At 45.9% G+C, this 26,361-nt stretch overlaps 1 protein-coding gene across 1 annotated transcript in view; it reads right to left on the bottom strand.

Annotated features, from left to right (window-relative positions):
• The window catches only part of LOC139227999 (synaptotagmin-6-like), a 193,588-nt gene that overhangs the window by 139,295 nt on the left and 27,932 nt on the right, over positions 1-26,361 (bottom strand). Inside the window, exon 4 of the mRNA XM_070859150.1 lies at positions 9,045-9,603. Within this exon, the coding sequence (XP_070715251.1) occupies positions 9,045-9,603 (559 nt within the window). The remainder of the gene's footprint in view (positions 1-9,044; positions 9,604-26,361) is intronic.

Genomic DNA, 26,361 nt, shown 5'->3' with positions numbered 1-26,361 from the left:
GCCATTTAGGACCGAGATGCGGAGGAACTTCTTCACCCAGAGAGTGGTGAACCTGTGGAATTCTCTACCACAGAAAGTTGTTGAGGCCAATTCACTAAATATATTCAAAAAGGAGTTAGATGAGGTCCTTACTGCTAGGGGGATCAAAGGGTATGGCGAGAAAGCAGGAATGGGGTACTGAAGTTGAATGTTCAGCCATGAACTCATTGAATGGCGGTGCAGGCTAGAAGGGCCGAATGGCCTACTCCTGCACCTATTTTCTATGTTTCTATGTTTCTATGTTTCTATGGCAGGGGTCCCAAATGGCTTGCAGGGACAGTAACAGGCAAGGAAGGAAACAGGCTACTGGTGGTACAAATGGACAATGGCCAAACCTGCCGGAGGCAGGTAGACCAAGTCAAAAGTAGATTTACCAACAACACTGCTGAACCAGAAGCAGACTACAATGTGGAACTCATAACACACCTGGTGGACAGACAGAGGGAACAACCTGAGGAAAGGGCAATCTCAACAGACAGCCCAGGCGAGATACAAACAATCACACTGAAAGAAAAACAGGCACCAAGGCAAACAACTGACCCACAACTAAGACGCTCCACGCGAGAGCGTAGACCACCTGAGAGACTGAACCTATAAAGACAATAAGACCTTGGGGGAAGGTGATGTCATGTATCTCACACTACTGCATATAACTGTATCTTACCATGCTATACATGACTGTAACTAGAGATGACCTGTAACCACTAGCTTACCTTACCACCAGGGGTGCACTTGCAGGAGACACTGGATACCTGTCCCAGACAGGTATATAAGGACAGGTCTCAGGCAAGTGTGGCATTCGAGAGCTGTGTAATAAAGATGCAGGTCCTGAATGACCTTGACTTCAGCATGTGCCTCGTGTGAGTTTGTACTGCAGGGACAGGACTTTACAGCATCAACAACTCTCTGCAGTAGGGAATTCCACAGATTATCAACTCTCTGAGTGAAGAAGTTTCTCCTCATCTCAGTCCTAAATGGCCTACCCCTTATCCTAAAACTGTGTCCCCTAGTTCTGGACTTCCCCATCATCGGGAACGTTCTTCCTGCATCTAACCTGTCCAGTCCCGTCAGAATCTTATAAGTTTCTATGAGATCCCCTCTCATCCTTCTAAACTCCAGTGTATAAATGCCCAGTTGATCCAGTCTCTCCTCATATGTCAGTCCCGCCATCTCGGGAATCAGTCTGGTGAACCTTCACTGCACTTCCTCAATATCAAGAACGTCCTTCCTCAGGTTAGGAGACCAAAACTGAACACAATATTCCAGGTGAGGCCTCACCAAGGCTCTGTACAACTGCAGTAAGACCTCCCTATAATCAAATCCCCTAGCTATGAAGGCCAACATACCATTTGCCTCTTTCACTGCCTGCTGTACCTGCATGCCAACTTTCAATGACTGATGAACCATGACACCCAGGTCTCATTGCACCTCCCCCTTTCCTAATCTGCTGCCATTCAGATAATATTCTGCCTTCATATTTTTGCCCCCGAAGTGGATAACCTCACATTTATCCACATTATACTGCATCTGCCATACATTTGCTCACTCACCTAAACTGTCCAAGTCACCTTGCAGCCTTTTAGCATCCTCCTCACAGCTCACACCGTCACCCAGTTTAGTGTCATCTGCAAACTTGGAGATATTACACTCAATTCCTTCATCTAAATCATTCATGTATATTGTAAAGAGCTGGGGTCCCAGCACTGAGCCCTGCGGCACTCCACTAGTCACTGCCTGCCATTCTGAAAAGGACCCGTTTATCCCGACTCTCTGCTTCCTGACTGCCAACCAGTTCTCTATCCACGTCAGTACATTACCCCCAATACCATGTGCTTTGATTTTGCACACTAATCTCTTGGGGGCTTGTGTTTTTACGTGCTGTGAAGCAATCTATTTGACGAAGCAATCCTTTGCTTCCAGCAGGGACACTGTACTCAAAGGAAGCACAGGTCACATTGAAGCCCTGCTTTTCTGATCTGCAATCTACTCATTTTGAACTGTGGTCACTGCTGTTATACAGGCAAATGCAGCTTCCAATTTGCACAAAGCAAGGTCTGGCAAACAGCAACTGAGCTGAATGAGTTGTTAATCTGGCTCTGGTCATGTTGGTTGCACGAGAAATGTTATCCAGGATGCTGGAAGATTCCTTGCTCTTCTTTGAATAGTGCCATGCAATCTTTCATCCAGTTACATAACCAATACATTACTGTGTATCGGATATAGTTGTGCAGTGGTTATGGCACTGAGCTAGCAACTCAGAATGCACATTTTACCACTTATGTAAGTTGTGAAACTGAATTGATTCAATCTGCAGCTGACCATGAAAGCTTTTCAATTGTCATAAACATCCAAATGGTTCATTAATTGCCTCAGGGAAGTGAATCTGCCTGGCCTTCATTGACTCCACTCTCATACTAATGCCTTTTAAATTAGCCTAAAAACACAATTGCTAGAAGGTGGCCATTACCACTTTTACAGGAACTAAGGATGAACAATAAATGCAGCCCACATCCTCAACAGGCCTCAGTTTAATGTTTTATCCAAAGGACAGCACTACTGACAATGCAGCACTCCCTCAGGACAACACTGATAAGATGAAAATCGGCTGCCACATTTGGCCACACGTCAAAAGGAATTCACTGCAGGTTAGAGGTCTGTTCGTGTGCCAACTCGGTTCTTTTGTAATTCTTCTCAAGCCTGTGGGTTTTAAGCTATTTCTAAGTGCCGTGGCCCTCTGGAATGTATTAGTTTCTGGTGGCTGTGAAATATCCTTATCTAATTCTAGGAAACTAGGTGGCTCTTTCTGCTTCTACTCATCCTGAAACACCGGGGTCAGTCCCCGGAACATCCCAAAATGTCATGCCCGCATGCAAGAGGTGACTGACACTGCTGGGCTGAGTGTCTGCACAGAACCGCTGCCAACCACCAAGCTCAGTGCACCCGGCTGCCTCTGGCTGCATTAGGTATGGCCTCACGAGAAGCATGGGTCTGCTAGACTGCAGAATGATGCAGCTGCATGAGCACCTGCTGCCAGGTTAGCAGCAGTCTTGCTCCTCACTCCGACACCTGGGAGTCCCTGGCCAAAGACCGCCCTAAGTGGAGGAAGTGCATCCGTGAGGGTGCTAAGCACCTCGAGTCTCGTCGCCGAGAGCACGCCGAAAACAAGCGCAGGCAGCGGAAGGAGCGTGCAGCAAACCAGTCCCACCCTCCCTTTTCTTCAACCACTGTCTGTCCCACCTGTGACAGAGACTGTAATTCCTGTATTGAACTGTTCAGTCACCTGAGAACTCACTTTTAGAGCGGAAGCAAGTCTTCCTCGATTTCGAGGGACTGCCTATGATGATAATGATGCTGCTCAAGACTCAGAACTGGCCCTCATGGTTCCGACATTTGACACCTAAAGTTTGCACAGCTGCAGTGTGAACATCCGTGGGAGATGCTCATTCAGTGCATATGATCCCGATCACTGAGTGCCATAGCAATTGGCACTTGCTGCCCATAGACTGGAGAAGCGTACTTCATTACCCTGTTATTCAGGTGCACAAGATGCTACACGTGGACCATTCACAGCATCCAGACCGTACTGCACACAACTCCCAATGGATTATCTGTCCCCAGTGGACAACAAATTGCACATTTTTTTATAAACTCCCCGCCCCCTTTATTATTTTTCTCTTTTCCATGGCAGCTGGTGATGATATCGCCATTCACCCCCATCTAGACTCATCTTTTGTTTCCTAACTTGCGCCATTACCATCATATTTTTGCCCATCATCCCTTTTATTTCTTAAATCTCTCCTGCCTTCCACCCTATCACAGACCTTCCCTTTCGCTCTTTCCTCCCCTCCCCCTTTCACTGCCCCTGCACTTCCTTAAGGATCTGTTACATCTCGAACCTTTCCAGTTCTGACGAAGGGTCACAGACCCGAAACGTTAACTCTGTTTCTCTCTCCACAGATGCTGCCTGACCCGCTGAGATTTCCAGCATTTTCTGTTTTTATTGCAGATTCCAGCATCCGCAGTATTTTGCTCTTGTAACAGATTGCACTTTAATGTTATTGTGCAGTTATGGCAACACACACTGTGTAAAAGTCTTTCTTCACTGCCTGGGTGTTGTGATAGTTCCCACACAGACTTAACAAGCTCAGCACATGAAACGCGAGTCGGCATACACATACCCTCTGGGGTTGTGGGCGTCCAACTTCTGGAAGAGCCTTATGGCCAATTAGCTAAACTCGATGGCCCTCCCAGGGCAGCAGGGTCTTCTCCCAGAACCCTCCCCTTTCAGAGCTCCTTTTCATTCTAACATGTCAAAGCAGCTTGTCTAGAAGAAGCTTGTCTAGAAGAAGCAAAATATTCCATTTTGATAAAGGAAAGTGCACAGACTGAGCTGCTTTATCTGAATGGGTGAGTAAAGAATGCTACTTTCAAGTACAAAGCCAATTCCCAGTGTATCAAAACACGTGAGGTATATTCCAATTCATTCACACCATTTTGAACACTGCCCATTAATGAACGCTGATGAGATATTTCTTGCTCAAGTAAGACCTCCCTCTCCATTTTCAAAGAACTACCTGCTTTTAATCAACTGTCTTTCATTCTTTATAAATGTGAATTGTTAATAACAGCTAGGATGTTTCCCACATCTAGGGAGGGTCTGCACAATCTGCTGCTCATCCGTACATTCATTGCAACCGTTGACATATTTGCCTTATGTTGTGATGGCAACATGCCACTTGCACTACAAACAACTTGTCTTAGATGGTATCACAATTCATATTTATCCTCGCTCCTTCTTTTATATATTAGTGCTGGCTTACCCTGAACCTTTGCAAGCTTCTTCCTGACTTCATCCATGGGACAGGCAGGTTTACCCTGCTGGTCATCTCCTGCCAGGCATATTGACACCTGGCCTCAGCAGTGTTAACACCCACAGAGTGAAGGTGGTCTCTCTTGTCTCTAGGACCACACCTACAAATGCAGACAGAATTCCTCCTGAGTGCGATTGAGATATATTAGCCCTGGAATCGCACGCTCTGCTGCCTGGTTTGATATTGCCAGGTGTTCCACATACAGCTATGTGACCCCTGACCCCTTTCTGAAGAGCGAGATCAGTACCAGTTCAAATTGGCCCAATTTGCTACATTAATACTATCACAGCATGGTTACAGCACAGAAGGCGGCCATTCGGGCCATCGAGATCTGTGCCGGAAACAGAGATTAATCGCTGAGGAAAACAACAACAACTTGCATTTATGCAGCGCCTTTAACAGAGTAAAATGTCCCAAGGCGCTTCACAGGAGCGTCATCAAACAAAGTTCACGCCGAGCCACACAAGGAGATATTATTACAGGTTTTAAAACTCATGACCAAAATGCTTTTAAAACTCATGGCAGAATGTCAGCATCAGTAAATCCCAGAATTAGCGAGGTCAAGAACTAAAAGGGGAAAAATGGTCTGACTTGGTCCTCTTTCAGTGTGTACAATGGAGCGACTTGCTTTAATATTTTCCCCACCACAGAGATGTAGGGCCCAGAGATGCGTTTCTGTGCTGAGTCTTCAAACACTGGCATTCTGCAGCCTTTCTAATACACATCACAAAGTAGAATTCCAGACATGTGCAGAGGTAAAACTGTTGTCGGCACTGGTTCCCTGACTGAAATGCAAAATTTTTGACATGAATAAATGTACTATGGAAATCTGAACATTTTGTTCAGTAAGATTTCTGTTGAAGCAATTGTAAGTAATAGAATTTATATTACACCACTGTGTCAGCACCATGGAGACATGCCTGGAACATATTATCAGACCATGGAGACATGCCTGGAACATATTATCAGACCATGGAGACATGCCTGGAACATATTATCAGACCATGAGAGATGCCTGGAAGCAGCACATCGAGAAAGCCTCACATTCAATCTATTCATAGAGATCCAATGTAAAGAACTATTGCTTGGAAGATTTTAATCAAAAGTGGGGAGGGGTGTTGGGGTGGGGAGGGGCGGGGATGAGGGGTGGAGAAGCGTTCTTCACTCAACCTTCTCCCAATACATAAAGTTGCTGATTCAATATGTCACAGTTCAAAAGGGCGGAAATTGCGTCCCGCCCATCACAGCCACGAGGCGTGAGTTCCTGTGCCAGGCATGGCAGTCCCGCCCCGCGATCTATATTCGGCTTACTGCTCCCGAGAGCAAGTGGAGCGCAAAATATCACTTCACTTGCTCTGTGGGACGAGAGCGAGGCGGAAAGATCCGCGGAGTGACGCGTAGCGCTGTCGCGTAGACAGGGCCTGCCCCTTCATTAAAGGCGAGGGCCAAGCTGTTGACTCTGCGGGCGGGAAATGAGGCCATCGCTGGACCACCCAGAAGCGGGGTACGGTGGCAGCAAAATCGCGGCACAAACCCCGCCATCGAGGAGGAAGAAGACTTATTTATGTTAAATTCCCCAACTCCCCTTTTAGTTCTCGCCCCGCGAGCGGCCTATAGCCCGACGATGCCCGTGACAGCTTCAGGGGCTGCTGCCGAAGTGTCGCTCTGGGTGAAAACAGGTTGCTGCGCACGGTGGTGATGTTATCATCGCCCGCACAGCGGAGGGAATTTCGCGGGAGTCGGTAACGGCGCTGCGCCCAGGTGAAAAGTCGTTCGTGCCGCGTTAGCGCTCCCTGGAGTGGTGGGGGGGCGCTAACAGGAGGCACAAACACCCTGAATTTCTCCCCCTGAGATTGTCATAAATGGAAAGAAAGAACTTTAATATTCAGGACACACAAAACAAAAGGCAAGGGCTGAGTTACTGACATATATAAGGGTAGAAATTGGATTTCATTGTGCTGAATTTACGGGCATAAGGTCCAATTTTGGGGTCCAATACTCTCCGAAATTGCATGACAATTTTTCAGGCATCCCTTGCCGATGCTAATGATGGGCCTGATGCCTGATTTAGGACACCTCTACCAAAGTGGGCTACTCTGAGGGGCGCAGGCATTGGACATGCTCCACCCTGGCCGAGCCACTGGTCACCACCAAAAAGGTAAGTTTAATGAATATATATTTTTAAATCGATGTAGAGCCAGGAGGTGTAGGAATGCTCCTCCCACCACACAACAAGGCTGCCGACCATCTCCCACTGTCATCCCTCCCACCCTAGGAACTATCTGAGGGGTGCTGGCAGTGAGGCAAGCAACCTGAAATTAAATTATTTAGCTCAGTGAGCTGCCTTTCAAGGAGCAACAGACACCGGCACCACAATTGTATGGATGAGGCCCGAGGAGCAATTTAGCTCTATCCTTGGGCCTCCATCTTCGGGCACAGGGATCTTTTCCAGTGCCCATTTAGTGCTTCACAACTGGCCAAAACTAATTTCTAGGCCATAGAGTTTTGCTGGTTTGGGCCCAGAATGGCAAAACCACTCAGGCACCAACAAGCTTCGGGTTAATAAGAGGCACTGCCATAGATATAGAATTTACCTCTGCATAATCTGGGTGTGGCAATACACACAAGGGGATGGAAATTCGGTCTCCTGCCGCACCTCTTAGCAACCCAGAGGGGTGGCAATGGTGGCGGACAGCAGTTGTGCCCTGGTGGTCAGCTTTCTGCGCTCCCCTCCCCCCCAGCCACCATCCCCCACCACCCCGACAGTCTCTCCACACCCCCAGTCCCCCAGTCTCTCTCTCTCTCTCTTCCGGGACATGTGTTGCCGATATCAACGGGGGATGAAGCAGTACCACCCGGGAGAGGCGAGCCGGTGTGCCACGCCCTAGTTGCGAAACCGGCTCGATTTTTGGATCGCGCCCAATCGCTCCGTAGCGCACCCTGCTGGGAACGCCTGTGAAAGTAGGCATTCCAAGGTGTAGCGGCCGCAGTCAGGTAAGTAATGCCGACCTGAGGTAAGTGTGATTGTTTTTTTTAATTTTTCTTTTTGCGATTTATGTTGTGGTGGCGTGAGCTATATATTGGGAATGTTTTTGGTGTGTTTTTTCAGGTTTCATCCTCCCAGGCCTCTGTTATGGCTCTCCGAGGCCGGCTGTTTAGCTCGATATTTTCCTTTGCTCAGCCGGCCTAGTGCCCTAAAAGAGGTGTGCAACGCCTCCCTTAGCGGCCCGCTCCAAACTCCGGTCCCAGCTGATGAATTTTGCGGCGGCAGACGCAAACCATTTGCCAGCGCAAAATTTACTGCTCCGCCCAGAAAACTGCCCCAACTGAGGTGCGACAGAATTCCTCCCCATGGAGTTTGAGAAATATGGCCGAAAGAAAATCAAGGAAAATTGATCACAGTATCGTCATTGATGAGCAACAATGGCTTGTGATATTGGAGATACAACATTTACTGAATAATCAGCATCTTCTGATGTTTGAATGCTTTGCTTACAACTAGATCTTTGCAAAATATCTAAAGATATACTACAGCAGATGGGATGAGAGCTAATTGAATTAAAATGTTGTAGAAAGTTACATAGCCAAAATCACATGTAAGTTATTCTCCTTGCTCTCAATGGTCATTTTCACTTAGATCCATGGCTGAACATCATTGAGTAGAATGTAGAATGTTGTTCAAAGAAGAGAATGGCATCTTTTTGGAAAAACTCAAAAGTATGGATTCAAAATTTTGAACCTCTGAGCACTTAGTGTTTGCAGTAGTAACTATTATGAGACTGGAGTGGTGCAGTGGTTTAGACACTGACCTTTCACTTCTAAGGCCTGGATTCATATGCAGTTCAAAATGTTGGGATGACTTCAATGGGAAAGAATATGGGTGGAGTGTAAAATGGGATGGCGCTACCATCCAAGATAAATTTCTATCCCAGTATCTCATCTGAAGGACCACATCCCTGACACTGCAAGCACTGCTCTCATGTGCCAGCCGAGTTCACGTGCTCAGATCCTGGAGTGGGGCTACAGCTCATAACCCCCTGACCCAGAGGCAATTGTGGTACTGACTGAGCCAAGTCGATGTAAATAATGTGTCCACACTAAAACCAGCATAGAAAAAGAGACTCAAATACTCACAATTGTGGCGTACTGAATATCCTTCCAGATGGACGTATCCCTGGAGAGATCTGAAGCCTCAAACAGGTTCTCTAAAATCACCTCCCCAATCATGTCATGTCTAGAAAACCTGTCAAAATCATACACACTTAAGTGTAGCTTCCTGTTGGTGAGTTCATCATATGACACAGGAAATTGGAAGCTTTCATCGAACGTAGGATTGAGTGTCTTTCTGTGCACCCGGGTCTGGAACTTTCTTTTCCGATCGGGGAGAAGGTAGATTTTTACATATGGGTCCGAGCTTCCACAGAAGTCTTTCGCAGGTAGGTCAAAAGCCTTGAGGATTGTGACAATCAACATTTCGTTCTCATAGTCGTATTTTAGCATGAAGTTGATTTTCCCACACATTTTCCCGGCATCCTTCTTTGTGTCTTCCGAATCCACGGATTTCTGTTTGTAGAGTTCTGGTTTGATCCGCCCGATGCTCGTGGCTTGTTCTTTGTGCGGTAAGGAGTCTGTGCTGAAGTCAACGCTCGATACGTGCATCTGCCTTGGCAAGTGTCTCTTAAAAGAGCTGTGCCTAGAGCAAATAATTAAAAGAAAATCAAATTGAGGTGTGCACTCAGTGGTTTCAGAAATGGGATTTGGGAAGAAAGTAAGAAAGAATGAAAGAAAGAAATTGCATTTATATAGCACCTTTCATGACCCAAAATGCTTTACAACCAATTAAGTACTTCTGAATTGCAGTTACAGTTATACTGTAGGAAGAACAGCAGCCAATTTGGGCACAGCAAGATCTCACAAACTGCAATGAGATAATAGCCAGATAATCTGTTTTACTGATGTTGGTTGAGGGATAAATATTGGCCAGGACACTGGGGAGAACTTCCCTGCTCTTCTTCAAAATAGTGCCATGGCATCTTTTATGTCCACCTGAGAGGAGATACCTCATAATGATGGTTTAACATCTCATCTGAAAGACAGCATCACTGTGCGGCACACCCTCAGCACTGCACTGGGGTGTCAGCCTAGATTATGTGCTCAAGTCTCTGGAGTGGAACTTGAACCCACAAACTTCTGATTTATGAGAGTGCTACGACTGAACCAAGTCTGACACCTAAAGTCAATGGCAGTAAGTACTTTGATGCATGCTTTCAGACATGTTGATATAAAATGCCAACTGTGTGACTGAGCACCAGATGTTTGGAATGTAACAGGCATTATCTACTGAACATCCCCACAACGGCTCAATGTTCCTGTCACGTGGTCGATTGACAGATGAGTTTTTCACTAATCCTGGAACTCTGGCTTCACTGACCTACATTGGCTCCTGGTCCAGTAACGCCTCAATTTTAAAATTCTCCTCCTTCAATTCTCTCCATGGCCTCGGCCCTCCCTATCTCTGCACCCTCCTCCAATCCTACAACCCTCATGACATCTCTGTGCTCTTCCAATTCTGGTTTATTGCGCCTCCCCGATTTTCATCCTTCCATCATTGGCGGCCGTGCCTTCAGCGTCTAGGCCCTAATCTCTGGAATTCCCTCCCTAAACTATTCTGCCTCGCTACATTCCTTTCCTTCTATAAGGCACTCCTTAAAACTTACCTCGTTGACTAAGATTTCAGTCATCTGGCATAATAGCTCTTAACATGTCTTGGTGTCAAATTTTTTCTGATAACGCTCCTGTGAAGTTCCTCGGGATGTTTTATTGTGTTAAAGTCATTATATCATTGCAAGTTGCTGCTGAACTGACCTAGAAAAGTGTTTTTATTCCATCAAATGTTCTCCCTTCAGTCTCATGAAGGCAAATAGAAGAACGTTCATTAATAATATTCCAGGAAATGTAATCTGAGCGATGTCATTAAGTGGCTGAACTGTGTAACTTTTCTAGAGAGAGAGCAAATGTGCAGTAAGGCATGCCAGCTTCTCTCTCTCTCTCTCTCTCTCTCTCTCTACTTCCCTCAATCATTCATTTTAAGCACGTTACTGAAGAAAATGGGCTTGGTCAATAATAACGACTATTAGATTTATATTGCACCCTACCACATCAAAACATCTTAAAGCACTTCACAGACAATTAATTACTTCTGAAGTGTAGGACATGCTATATAGACAAATGTGGCAGCCATTTTGCACACAGCAATTATCGCACTAATAGCCGTAAGATGAATGGACAGTTGATCTGTTTTTGGTGGGATTGGTTGAGGCAGAAATGCCGGCCTACTAAAAGGAAAGCTCCTTGGTCTTTGAACACTGGATGGGTGGCAGGACATTAGTGACCAGCTGCTAATCCCTGACATCAGATATCCAGCTAACCAACACATTCTTGGAATAGAACATTCTGAGAGTGTTTATGGGTGGTTGTTTGCACAGGTTAGAACTGGGAGACAAGTTCTCAATAATAGTTGCTATTTGCTATCCTCTTTAACAATCAACGCAGAATCTAATCACAAAATCCTGGCAAAAAAAACAAGGGCTGGATTTTCTGCTGCTGGTTGCCTCTGTTTTCGCCCTGGAGGGGCTCTTCCGGGCGGGCGGCCAGCTTCCAGCGCCCCGCTGGGGTTTTCGGGGCCGGTCTCGGTGGGGCGCGGAGCATTATCACCCCGAAGAGGTGAGCCGGTGTGCAACGCCCCTGGTTGCGACACCGACTCGATTTTTGGCTCCCGCCCGACTCGTAGTGCTGCGTGGAGCGCCTGTGAAAGCGGGCGGTCCGACCTGTAGCAGCAGCAGCAAGGTAAGTAATGTCGACTTCAGGTAAGTGTGACTGGTTTTTATTTTATTGGGTTTGCGATTTATTTTGTAATGATGTAAGTTATTTATTGGGAATGGATTTGGTGGGTTTTTTCCCGTTTTTTTTTTTCTCCCCAGGCCTCTCTTAGAGCGATCTGAGGCCGGCTCTTTAGCTTGGGATTTTCCCATGTTCAGCCGGCCAAGCGCCCTAAGAGAGATGTGCAACGCCTCCCTTAGCGCTCCACCTCACACTCAGGGCCCAGCTGCCCAATTTTGCTGTCTGAGGGGTAAACATTTTCCAGGTGCTATCAGAACCGCCCGCTGCCATTAATGCCCTGAAATCTTAAAAGCCTAAAATCCAGCCCAAATGTTTTATCTACTTTAAAATAAAGTACTGGTTTAATTGGATGTGAATTCCAGAATTCCATAAGCTCCAAAGCATCCAGTGCAACCGCCATTATAACCGCCATTATCTGCATATCCATTATCCACTGCCCTCATTAGCCGCCAGAACTCTGGGAGAATAATGAATTGCTGAAACCACATTTTTTTATTTATACTATATCTCCTTTTCTTGTCAAATAAAATGACATAATTTGTTCTTTTTTTCATTACACATTCTCTACTAGTCTTCGTCCGTCTGACCAATCATGCTCTGTAAAAATGAGAACAAAATCTGGAGTCTTGCTTCTCTGTCCCTCACAGGAAGGAGGGGTGGGGAGGCTCCCATTGTAGAGGATAACAGAGCTTCCGTGTTAGGGCTTGCTTTTAAAACACTGCTGGCATAAAGACATTTGCCTTCAAAGACAGATTTATCATTTTTGACAGCAGGAAAAGGCATTTTTATTCTCAGTTATGAGAAGCCATCCACGAAACATGCAACATTTTCATGCCAGCAGTGTTCAGAATGGGTTAGATTTTTTTTCCTGGCTGGGAGAAATCAATTTGTGACACTTCAGATAAGCTTGGCAGACTGTAATAACTTAAATCAAAATGGATTTCATAAAATGTATTTCATTTTTTTCTTTTTTCTCTTTAAAAATAATTTCAGTGGAAAAGAATTGGCAGAGCAAGAGCACGGAAAATGTTTTTGCCAAATCTTTGGTGGAGGGAAACTGAGAGTGATCTTCTTAACTAATTGTGTATTCCAACAGAGTGGCACTCAACCGATCGCATAGATACATCGCACACTCTGCAAGTTTAGCTGCACCAGGTAAAGCAGCAATGTTAAGCTGTTCTTAATATAATAATGCCACATATTAAACACTCATTCTGCAATGGCTATGCAACGTCAGGCCTAGAGTATAGGAGACATTACCTCATTAACTGTCCATGAAAAGAGATAAGAAATATCGTAGGTTTATAGGAAATTAGTCAAGGAAGTGTAGGGGACTAACTTGGTACTGACTGGGGGTTGTGCTATGGATGTACTGGGAAGAGATAAGACATTGAAAGCTACAGAGAACTATTGAGCACTGTAAGGTTAAAAATCCACGGCCGCATTTGAAACACCGTAAGGACAAGAAAACTAACATGGGATCGTTCCATACACTAAATGAACATGGCCAAGTAAAAGCTGGCTGGGAAAACATGTGGGCGGATACAGACATTGTGGAGTCTGGCTCACAAGCGAGACCGAGGCACTGGCCAATGGGGGAAAAGTGCATTCTGACAGGCCAATCCGGGTCGAGTCGGGCCTGAAGTGGGGAAATCTTCAACTAATAAGGACTGCCAGGCCCAGTTTGAAAATGACTTCCCCCCCCCAAATCAAACTATGAATGTGGGCCATTATCTACCGAATTAATATGGACAATAGCTCTGAATCAAAACTATGAATCACTGCAGGAATGGCCCACTGACTCCCAGGACTATAACAAAGGACCCACAGACTTCCCGGCACCTAGTGCACTGAAACAATATCCTGGTCCTCACACCTGCGTGTACCTTGACATCTTTTGATTAAATATTCAAAGCTATCTCCCCGCCCAAACTTACACAATGGGCCACCCACTGGGTTTGAGCGCAAAAAGACCAGAACTGAATTGAATACAAATATAGGACATAGAACCAGCAGAAAGGCAGTTGTGGAGAAAAGGAGTTGTGGAGAAAAGGAGTTGTGGAGAAAAACCTGTGTGGAGAGGAAAAGACTTGCAGGAGTTGTGGAGAAAAACAGTTTGGGGTCAGTTCTTGAAAAGGCTGCTGGCTGCTGGGGGGGAGGAGCTGAGAGAGTTTTGCAAACTTTGATTTTGGTCGAGACTAAAAACCCACGAGCCAACCTCCTGGTTGGTAAGTGGCAGCAAGTGCTGCTGTTAGCCCTGAACACACTGGACAGGGTGAGAATAGCTGAAGCATCAGGCTGGGGCACGCAGAGCTATGCAGACCTGGACACCTGGTTCAATAACCTGGATTCACAGCTGTAGTCTGACGATAACCGAGAGGCAGATAGAAGAAACCGACACAACATCGAAGAGGAAAACCGAACAATAACATAAAACCCACCCCAGAGGGACCCCGAGCTGAAATAAGTGCCCCCCAGAACCCCGGAGTTGATAGAATTGTGAGCAGAGCCCAAACCCCCTCACAGACTCAGTTTAGGACATGAATTGGTAGGGAGGGTGGGAGTGGGAGGTGTGGTTGTGTGTGAGTGGGATGTTTTAACCTCTTGTTTTCCCCTTCCCTGTTGCGAGATTTTTCGGGCTGTTGAATGAGATTGTGCCATTACTGCCATTTTATGACCTCTTCCTACGCCCTCTAGCTTTGTGTTTGCTATTCTAAATAAACAACATTAGCCATTTTGTACTCTTACCCACTGTGTCTGGTGCCTCATTACTCACCCATCCTCATAAATTACACGTACAGAACCCAAGGGGAGCGTGGATTCGAACCCACACCCCAAGCTCCCCTTACAGCACTCAAGTGTGGAATGCCGAGAGAATATTAAACAACACACTGGAGCACCTTGAGGACTTTGATGTAGTCCTGAGGAGTCCTTGGCACGTGAGTTGATTAGTAGTTATGCAAACTGCGAGGGAGCATCTGTGGTCGAGGTCTTAAACGGAGCATAGCACTCCAGGGAGCTGCGCGAGCTGGTGCAGGATGGCGACGGCAGTGAAGAGGGCGACTGGACTGGACGTCACCACAATCCAGGTCGGTGATTGGAGCATGGACAGGTAAAGCAGGAGCGGCGAGGTAAGGGCGATAGAGCGGCGGGAGATTGCAGAGCGATGTGATCGGGGCCCAGGAGAGGCGTGAGTTTGGGGTCCAGAAGAGACGAGGACCCAGGGACAGCACAGGCCAGCTCAGACTGCGGTATGTGTACGCGCTAGGTCCGTACAGCAGAGTTGGTCTCCAGTCATCTTGGTTAACCCTTGTCACTGGACCAAGACCAAGCTCTGTCAAGCCCGTGTGGTGGCTGGTGTGCAATGGCCACCGCACGTTAAAAAAATCCATGCACAGGCATCTTCCACCCTTCAACATGTAGTTTGGGACGTGGAATATTAGGTCCTTCATTAAAACACCTGTGAACTTATCCCTTTTTGGCGTGGAAGCAAGTCATCCTCGATACGAGGGACTATCCAAGAAGAAGAGAAGAAGACGCAGAATAAGATCTCAGATGATCTGCATGTAAGGTGTTGGGCTGGATTTTCAGATTTGATGATTTCAGGGCGGTAATGGCGGCTGGGCGGTAAAGTTTGAGCAAGGGAACCGTTTGCGCCTCAGTCATCAAAATTAGGCAGCTGGGCCCTGAGTCTGAGGCACAGCACTAAGGGAAGCGTTGTACACCTCTCTTGGGCGTTAGCATGGGAAACTCCCGAGCTAAAGAGCCGGCCCGGGAATGCTCCGAGAGATGTTTAGGGAGAAAAAAAACCTGAAAAAGCCCACAAATTCATTACCAATACATAGTCCACGCCACCACAACATAAATCGCAAAAAAATTCACTGCAGCCGGTGGTCGTGAAAGACGCTATATAAATGCAAGTATTTGTTTTTTTATATAGCGCCCATTGTATCAGATACATAGCACTTTTTGTACCAAATAGCATCCTTTCTATTGATAGTTCAAAACCTTTGTATTAGGTACATAGCAGTCTGTATTCAAGAAGAGCTCCTGGCCATGTGGTTGGGAGTTCACTGCTTTGAAAATGGCCAAGGCAAAGTGCTCATGTATACTCTTTGGATGCACCATTATCTTCAGACGTGCATCTTTGCTCCAGATTGGATAACATAACAATATCACCAGTCAGTCGGTGTGGATATTTTAAATTGAAATGTAGCATCAATGATCACAAGTTATCATATCGGATTTTTAAAGGGCATTTCTCTAACTGAATAATGGCCTTTTATTTTCTGATATCTGCACCTTCATTTCGATCCTTTTTTATGGGTATGAATATGGTGCTCAATATATGAGGTGTGCAGTGATTTTGTATATGAGCAACTTCCTACTCTTAACTCCACATTGCAGAGATTTATTAGTTTAAACTACACAAAAGTAGGAATAGATTAGATGTTAGGCAGTTCCTTTTTTTCCCTGGGAGTACTGAGCCTCTGGAATACATTAGCGGCTGGTGAGGTGCCTGCTAAGTCTTTGTGTGCATTTAAGATGTAACCGGACTGATTCCTGACTGGGGCAGAGATTGGATGATATAGAAGGTAAGTAAGCTTAGATAACAAATGTTACATGTGATCTCCTGGACTGGTTTCAATCACCTGAGGGGGTTGGAGAGGAATTCAGATAAGTTTTTTTTTCTCCCTAGGACGTTCTCTGTTTTTTTCCCTCTCCCAGGAGATCACATGACTGCGGGATTGGGTGGAGAGGAGGGGAAGGGTGATGGGGGTGCGGGAGGGGGGATTGAGGAGGTAGGAAGTGTCTAGTCATGATGCAATAGCCCTAGATTCTACAACAGTCCCAAGGGATTGGAAGGTAGCAAATGTAAGCCCGCATTCCAGAAAGAAGGGAAAGCGAAAACAGGGAACTACAGGCCAGTTAGTCTAATGCTAGAATCCATTATTAAGGAAGTGCTAATATAGCATGTAGAAAATCATAATATGATTAGGCAGAGTCAACATGGTTTTATGAAAGAGAAATTATGTTTAACTAATTTATTAAGAGATTTTTGAGGATATAACTAGTAGGATAGATAAAGGGGTACCAGTGGATGTAGTATATTTGGATTTCCAAAAGGCATTCAATAAGATGCCACATAAAACATTGCTTTGCGTGAAAAGGACTCATGGGATTGGGATAATATATTAGCAGGGATAGAGGATTGGTTAATGATCAGAAAACAGACAGTAGGGTTAAATGGATAATTTTCTCTTTGGCAGGTTGTAACTAATGGGCTGTCGCAAGGATCAGTGCTGGAGCCTCAGCTATTTACAATCTATATTAATGACTTAGATGAAGTGACCGAGTGTAATGTACCCAAGTTTGCTGGTGATACAAAGCTAAGTGGGAAAGTATGCTGTGAGGGAGACACAAAGAGCCTGCAAAGGGATAAAGACAGGTTAAGTGAATGGGCAGTAAGGTGGCAGATGGAGTACATTGTGGGGAAATGTGAGGTTATTCTCTTTGGTAAGAAGAATAGAAAAAGAGAATATTTTTTGCATGGTGAAAAATTATTAAATGTTTGCGTTCAGAGAGATTTATGTGTCCTCGTACAGGAAACATAGAGAGTTAGCATGCAGGTACTGCAAGCAATTAGGAAGGCAATTGGCATGTTGGCCTTTATTACAAGGGGGGTTGGAGTATAAGAGTAAGAAAGTCTTGCTACAACTGTACAGGGCTTTGATGAGACCATACCTGGAGTACTGTGCACAGTTCTGGTCTCCTTATCAGAGGAAGGATATCCTTGCCTTGGAGCCGGTGCATAGAGGTTCACTCGATTGATCCCTGGGATGAGAGGGCTGCCCTATGAGGAGAGATTGAGTAGATTGGGAGTATATTCTCTGGAGTTTAGAAGAATGAGAGGTGATATTGAAATATATAAGATATTGAAGGGGATTGATAGGGTAGAGGCTGAGAGATTGCTTTCCCTGTCTGGAGTCTGGAACTAGGGAGCGTAGTCTTAGGATAAGGGGTCGGGCATTTAAGACTGAGATGAGGTGGAATTTCTTCACTCAGAGACTTGTGAATCTTTGGAATTCTCTGCCCCAAAAGGTTGTGATGCTGAATCGTTGAGCATATTTAAGACTAGTAAATTTTTGGACTCTAGGGGAAATCAAGGGATATGGGGATCGGGCGAGAAAGTGGAGTTGAGGTAGAAGATCAGCCATGATCTTATTGAATCGAGCAGGCTCGAGGGGTGGTATGGCCTACTCGTGCTCCTTGTTCTTATGTTCATGAATGTGATCTTTTCCTGCCCGATCATTTTTGTATGTTCGTACAAAACATAAAAACAGATAGTAAAAGCCTTTACCGATATATAAAACGGAAGAGAGTGACTAAAGTAAATGTTGGTCCCTTAGAAGATGAGAAGGGAGATTTAATAATGGGAAATGTGGAAATGGCTGAGACCTTAAACAATTATTTTGCTTCCGTCTTCACAGTGGAAGACACAAAAACAATGCCAGAATTTGCAGGCCACAGGAATGTGGGAAGGGAGGACCTTGAGACAATCACTATCACTAGGGGAATAGTGCTGGACAGGCTAATGGGACTGAAGGTAGACAAGTCCCCTGGTCCTGATGAAATACATCCCAGGGTATTAAAAGAGATGGCTGAAGTTATAGCAGATGCATTCGTTATAATCTACCAAAATTCTCTGGACTCTGGGGAGGTACCAGCGGATTGGAGAGCAGCTAATGTAACGCCTCTGTTTAAAAAAGGGGGCAGACAAAAGGCAGGTAACTATAGGCCGGTTAGTTTAACATCTGTAGTGGGGAAAATGCTTGAAACTATCATTAAGGAAGAAATAGCAGGACATCTGGATAGGAATAGTGCAATCAAGCAGACGCAGCATGGATTCATGAAGGGAAATCATGTTTAACTAACTTACTGGAATTCTTTGAGGATATAACGAGCATGGTGGATAGAGGTGTACCGATGGATGTGGTGTATTTAGATTTCCAAAAGGCATTCGATAAGGTGCCACACAAAAGGTTACTACAGAAGATAAAGGTACGCGGAGTCAGAGGAAATGTATTAGCATGGATAGAGAATTGGCTGGTGAACAGAAAGCAGAGAGTCGGGATAAATGGGTCCTTTTCCGGTTGGAAATCAGTGGTTAGTGGTGTGCCACAGGGATCAGTGCTGGGACCACAACTGTTTACAATATACATAGATGACCTAGAAGAGGGGACAGAGTGTACTGCAACAAAATTTGCAGATGACACTAAGATTAGTGGGAAAGCGGGTTGTGTAGAGGACTCAGAGAGACTGCAAGGAGATTTGGATAGGTTAAGCGAATGGGCTAAGGTTTGGCAGATGGAATACAATGTCGGAAAGTGTGAGGTCATCCACCTTGGGAAAAAAAACAGTAAAAGGGAATATTATTTGAATGGGGAGAAATTACAACATGCTGTGGTGCAAAGGGACCTGGGGGTCCTTGTGCATGAATCCCAAAAGGTTAGTTTGCAGGTGCAGCAGGTAATCAGGAAGGCAAATGGAATATTGGCCTTCATTGCGAAAGGGATGGAGTATAAAAGCAGGGAGGTCTTGCTGCAACTGTATAAGGTATTGGTGAGGCCGCACCTGGAGTACTGCGTGCAGTTTTGGTCACCTTACTTAAGGAAGGATATACTAGCTTTGGAAGGGGTACAGAGACGATTCACTAGGCTGATTCCAGAAATGAGGGGGTTACCTTATGATGATAGATTGAGTAGACTGGGTCTTTACTCCTTGGAGTTCAGAAGGATGAGGGGTGATCTTATAGAAACATTTAAAATCATGAAAGGGATAGACAAGATAGAGGCAGAGAGGTTGTTTCCATTGGTGGGGGAGACTAGAACTAGGGGGCACAGCCTCAAAATACGGAGGAGCCAATTTAAAACCGAGTTGAGAAAAAATTTCTTCTCCCAGAGGGTTGTGAATCTGTGGAATTCTCTGCCCAAGGAAGCAGTTGAGGCTAGCTCATTGAATGTTTTCAAGTCAAAGATAGATAGATTTTTAACCAATAAGGGAATTAAGGGTTACGGGGAGAGGGCGGGTAAGTGGAGCTGAGTCCACAACCAGATCAGCCATGATCTTATTGAATGGCGGGGCAGGCTCGAGGGGCTAGATGGCCTACTCCTGTTCCTAATTCTTATGTTCTTATGTATTGTACTGCCTATTGTCTAAACAGTTTACAAATTAGCTGTGTAGTCTAGAACAAGAGAAGCACCTTATCATGTCTTGAAAACATTTCAAAGTACTTCATATGCGATGACATTCGAAGTGCTTATGTAACTGTGAAGTTAAAAGCTCAGCAATTTTGCACACAGGAATGCCATAAAGAATAAATGAGATACAATCATAGAATCTCACAGCACAGAAGGCCATCGTGCCTGTGCCAGCTCTTTGAAAGAACTATCTAATTTGTCCCACTCCCCTGCTCTGTCTTCTTAGTCCTGCAATTTTTCCTTTTTAAGTATTTATTCGATTTCCTTTTGAAAGTTACGATTGAATCTGCTTTCACCGCCCTTTCAGGCTGTGCATTCCAAATCATAACTCGCTGCATAAATTACCTTAAATCTGACCCTCCCGCCATGGAAACAGTTTTTCCCTATCTACTCTATCAAAACCTCTCATCATTTTGACCCCTCTATTAAATCTCCCCTTAACCTTCTCTGCTCTAAGGAGATCAATCCCAGTTTCTCAAGCGATGATTGACCAGATATTTCTTTTGTTGGTGCTATTAGTTGAGGAGGACTATTGACCAGGAACCAGGAGAACACTCTGCTTTTCTTGAAATAGTGCCATGGGGTTTTTAACCCGCCCCCTCCCCTCCCCACCTGAACCACCAGAGCAGGCAGATAAGACTTTAATTTAATGGCCTAGATTTACTTCTTGAGGTTGGCTCATTTCCCTAGGGCGGAGGTGATTAGTCTGCAAAAAGGAGGGTAGGGTCTCCCAATGTGATTGCTACCACCAAGAAGAGCACCACAAGTGGAGCAGCTAGAATAAAAGGAACAGAAGAGCCCTAGAGTACTGTCATAAAAGTATATTTTAGGAATTGGACTGAGGTCTAAAATAAGGTCCAAGTTTGGAGCCTGTGGAGAGGGAGAAGTGCCCACTACTGCCCTTTTGCTGCTGCCCCAGGGTCTACTGCCATGCTTCTATTGGCAGCCCCTGGCACTAGTGTCAGTAACAGCAGAAGGTCGGACAATTGAACAGGTTTCTGGGTCCTGCCTTCCCACTGCCATTTACATGTTGCAGGGTAGTCAAGCTGTAGCTGGCTGCCTTCCCTGCTGCGGTGACAGAAGGAAAATCCACCAGTCGGACCTGGACACGGTGGGAGGCTTGTCTGCCTGATTTGCATTGACCCTCTGCCACTGGACCACCCAATTTCAGGCAGTGGAGGAAAATCCAACCCACTGTCCTATCCAAAAAGACGGTGGGGCTGAAATTGCCCCTTTCCGAAAGGCCCGTTAGAGGTGCTACCGGGGAGATAAGGACTTTTCGCCTGGGGGCAAATGGCGGAAGTGATGCGCCTGGAATTGCCCTCGGAGTGGCCGCTGAGAAAATAGCTTCGCGCCGTCCCCCATAGTTTTCACCCCGGGAAGCGGTGCACACAGCGGTGATGTCATCACCATGCACGATGATCCCTTATCGCCCTGCGCCGACCCCTTTACGCCCCGCGGGAGAAATTGTCCCGTGGGAACGAGGTTGGCTCAGGGGGATGCCACCGACAGCTTTGCGGGTCGCAAGGATGTGGTACCTGGGGCGCCCCGCCCGCCCTTAAAGGGGAGGGCCTTGCGCTGCGGCCGGCATCTTTTTTTTATTGGCCATCTTTGCAGTTGGCCCGACAATAGCGGCTATTGGTTCGGTCGGGCTGCCAACATGCAGCCCTGCACCCCCCTTTGGGTGCCGGGCCGCTGGTCCAGATGAACCCCTTCCTGCTGCCCCAGTAGGTGCAGGAAAGCAGTTGCAGAGTTCACAGCGGCCCTTGCCTTTAAAAGGGGAGGGACATTGAGATGCGTCTGCACGACACAGCACGTCCATGTTGCACTGAGCGTCGCGCCGTGCTTCCGCCCCGCTATCGCTCCGCAAAGGCGAATTACGTCTTCGATACCGCCCCGCAGATTTTTTGATACATAGACTCCAATTGCAGGACATTTAGTTGCCCAACTCGCCGGGCGTGAATTTTTATTTAGTTCAAATTGTGCGCCCCTTATGGAGCGCGGGGCAATTTCTCCCCCTGTACCTCCAACAATGCAGCGCTCCCTTAATGCTGCACCAACGTATTACCCACCCTGATCCAGGAAGGTGTAATTAATTGCATATTGAAAGGCAACGTTATTCTGTTCAGAGGTGAGTGGATAGCAGAAATAAAAAGGAACAAAGTTAAAATATTAAAAATAGGAGAGAGAGAAAATGTGGAAGGAGAGAATAAAGGAACACAAGAACAGGGATCGGTCGTTCTGCCACCAATGTTCTACCGAAGATGAAAAAGTGAAAGAAATGAATGAGTAAATGTAAAGATATTGTAGTGTATATTTTAGTCATACAAGGTTAGTTTTACAGTAATAAAGACAACCTCGAAGTAACGTTACCAGTGTAATACCAACAATAACTCCTTGCATTTATACAACCCCTCTAATATAGTAAAACAAAAGCATTAACAAACAAACTTTGACACCGAGCCACATAAAGGGATATTAGGGCAGATGCTGGGTCATAGAGGTAGGTTTTAGGGAGTGTCTTAAAGGAGGAAAGTGAGGTAGAAATGCAGAAAAGTTTGGGAAGGGAATTCCAGAGCTTCAGGCCTCAGTAAGGCTGGAGCGATTAAAATTGAGGATGAGCTGAAAACTTTACAACAAATGGCTGGGAGCCAAAGAATTCACAGATTTTTTTTTTCACTGTAACTAATCTCAGGAATTTATTACGGTATTTGTTCGCAGATCCAAACAACATGGAGATTATCCACGCAATTCCACCCTAATCCGTGTCTGTCTCACATCAAATGAATCGTGAATTTAATTATTTATAGCCAGTCTGGATTTATTGATGCAATGTTCTTGTTGAGTGTGGTCTGAGTTCTGAAGTAGGACTGCCAGTTCTGCCTTGGGTTCTGCCATTCACACCTAACATCCTTCGAAGGATTGGGGTGGGGCAGGCGGACAGGGAAGGTTCCATGTTAGTCCTGTACTGACATAACTAGTACACAGTGCAGTCAATTAATATCTACTGTGGCTGACTGCCTCCTTCAAAAGTTAAACAAACTCGTTGGCACTTTACAGCCTTCTGGACTCAACATCCAGTTCAACAATTTCAGACCATCACCTCTGCCCATATTTTTTTCCACTTTCCTCCTTTTTTTTCCCTCTCCCATGGCAGCTGGTGATGATTCCGCCAATCACACCCCATCTAGACTCATCTTTGGTTTCTTAACTTATGCCATTACCATCTCAATTTTGCCCATCATCCCTTTTGTCTCTCTAATCTCTTCTGCCTTCCACCCTATCGCAGACCTTCCCTTTTGTTCTTCCCTCCCCTCCCCCTTTCAGTGCCCCCGCACTCCCTTAAGGATCTGTTACATCTCGAACTTTTCCAGTTCTGACGAAGGGTCACAGACCCGAAACGTTAACTCGGTTTCTCTCCACAGATACTGCCAGACCCGCTGAGATTTCCAGCATTTTCTGCTTTTATTTCAGATTCCAGCATCCGCAGTATTTGTGTTGTCGCTGGGTTTCCGAATCAGTTCCAATTTGAACGAGCAACCTGAAGGCTAAAATCAATGGGCCTCAGCTGGATTTTCTTCCTAAATCGTTTGTTGATAATGCACTACAGGGAGGACACCATCTAAACATGAGAGGTTGGAAATTGCAGCGGGTTGGCCCGCCAGCACGAACTGGGCGAAGAGGACAATCGCCGTGCCTGATGACGGTGCCCCGAGGATCACAAGAAATTGTTCCATGAGCCTCATCTAAATATTCAGGGCGACTGCCAATGTCTGTCGGCTGCCACAGGGAGCTCGGCTGACTGAAGCGTGCAATTCTGTGCCGTCTGCCTCTCAGGCAGCCATCCTCAGGTACATCCCTGCGGGGGGTGGGGGGGGGAAGGTGGAGGGGTGGGGACAAACAGTGGCAGGGAGCCACACCTATAACTTACCTCTGCGGTGGCGGGCACCAACTAGGCCTCATTCAGGCCTTTGGCCTCTCTGCCTAGGGCACCCCAGTTTCTTATGAGGATTCATAATCGGGCGTTAGGCCCCTCATTAGCACACGCAAGGGTCCAAATGCTGGTTTTATGCGGCTGACCCGAATGGCTGAAACATGACCTGAACCAATTTTGGGTTGGACGTTTTTCAGGCGTCCCTTGAGCACAGAACATTACACCCCAAAATTGGTCCCCTTTGCACCCATTTCACACCTTTGAAACAGGCACAAGGGCCAATTTCTAACCCAAGATCTTGAAAGATATACTAAATGGTGAGTGAATGAAAATATCTGCTCTGAGGGGGATGTGGAAGTTGCCAGTGTCAGAATGGAATTCAGATTGTGATTCAATGCTGATATGAGTGAAGGACTGCACCAGCTCAAAGTGATTAAACTGGTCACTATGCACTTGATGAGCACAGATGGTAACAGGCCCAACTACTGTCACAGGAATCCCCAGGCAAGTTTTATTCAGCAATCATGTATATTTTGTAACCATTTCCAAGTTGTTAAATGAGCATTGACCCAGGGCAGAGGAGCATCTTATGTAATACACTGGTCAGCTATTCGGGAACTGGGAGTGGAGGACCATCTTATGGAGCACACAGACCCATTATTCAGGAGCCCAGGGGAAGCAGAGGGGGCATGGCCCATTATACAGTGCTGTGAGCTCACTGTCCCGCCTGCCGCAACTTGCGCTCCAGGAAGGAAATGGCGTGCCTGATTTAGCGCTCCACTTCCTTCCTTTAAAATAGAAGATTAGCGGCTGCCGCTGATTTTTTCTACTTTTAACGCCCCAAATGCGGTGCTCCCGAATTTCTCTCCCCAAGTGTCAGCAGCCTAAGCTACGAGGATAGGCCAGAAAAGATAATGAATGAGAGATGGGGGTTATAGACAAATACAAAGCTCTAAGTGGAATAGAAGGGGTTAATATTTTAGGTTACACCACAATTGTAGGACAAGGGCATACAGGCATTAACTGGTAAAGGGCAAGAATAAGGAACCATTGCTTCACATAATGAGTGATCAGTACCTGGAATGGTCTTCCTGGTGGAGGAAAAGATACCTCTGGAATCATTCAAAAGGCCTCCCTCAATCTGTACACATCATTATGAGATGGTAAGCAGATTGTAGCCTTTATTTTTAAAGTGAACATTATATTATGCGACACTTAGAATTTGCTTCCTATTTAGAGAAAGACTGTATTCCTCTGCTTTCTTTAGCTTTTTAATAGAACAAAGAAACATTCCTCACCAAAATAGCAAGTAGAACACAGGAACAGGAGTAGGCCTTTCAGCCCCTCAAGCCTGTTACACAGAGTTTACAGCACGGAAACAGGTTATTCAGCCCAACACGTCCGTGCCGGGGTTTATGCTCCATGCGAGCCTCCTCCCACCCCTCTTCATCTCACCCCATCAGCATATTCCTTTCTCCCTCATGTGCTTATCTAGCTTCTCCTTAAATGCTGCTATGCTATTTGCCTCAACCAGTGCATGTTGTAGTGAGTTCCACAATCTTACCACTCTTTGGGTAAAGATTATTAATTATTAAAGATTAAAAATTAGATCATGGCTGATTTGTAGCTCAATTCCATTTGGCCGCTTTTGATTCATATCACTTCATACCCTTATCCAAGAAAAATGGAAGCAATGTTCCCAATTCCCTGATCCAGTCACGAGATTGGGGTCAGCCTGCCAATTTCCTTTCTCAGTCACCCCCACTAGGATTGCTCCTAAACTTGGTTGTTATATATGTAGACTATAGATATACTCTCTGTGTAGTCACTGTATAGTTTCATAACATGGAGACTTGTTACCTGATGTACTGTCAATAAGGTTTACACTGTGTATATACTATGCTGGCACCACTAGAGGGCGCAACTGGTGGAGACCGGTGTTTCCTGCCCCTGTGGCAGAGGCTGTCCACCAGAGGGTCTTGTGGTGGGAGACCTGAGGGTCACCTGCATAGGTGTGCAGGGCCCAGTATAAAAGGCTGCCCACCATGCTTGTGCCTCACTCTGGAGTTACGAATAAAGGACCAAGGTCACTATAGTTTGAGTACAACACATTGCCTCATGGAGTCATTCATAAGTGCATTACAGACATAACAGTTGTAAGTTTTCCTTTGCTGGCACAGTCAAGACTAAGAGCTTGATGTATGAGGAACCAGGTGTCCTACCAGGATATTGGACTACCAATATGTAAAATCCCCAATCTGCCCCATACTTCAGATTCTTCGATGAAAAGGATTTTGCTTTGCAGAGGTGCTGATTATCTTTGCTGGTATTCTTGGAGAATTCCAGCATCTCCGAG

This window comes from Pristiophorus japonicus, chromosome 17 (genome assembly GCF_044704955.1).
Source record: "Pristiophorus japonicus isolate sPriJap1 chromosome 17, sPriJap1.hap1, whole genome shotgun sequence".
Lineage (NCBI taxonomy): Eukaryota > Metazoa > Chordata > Chondrichthyes > Pristiophoridae > Pristiophorus > Pristiophorus japonicus.
The sequence above is the reverse complement of the archived record's forward strand: the minus strand, read 5'-3'. Positions and strand labels throughout refer to the sequence as shown.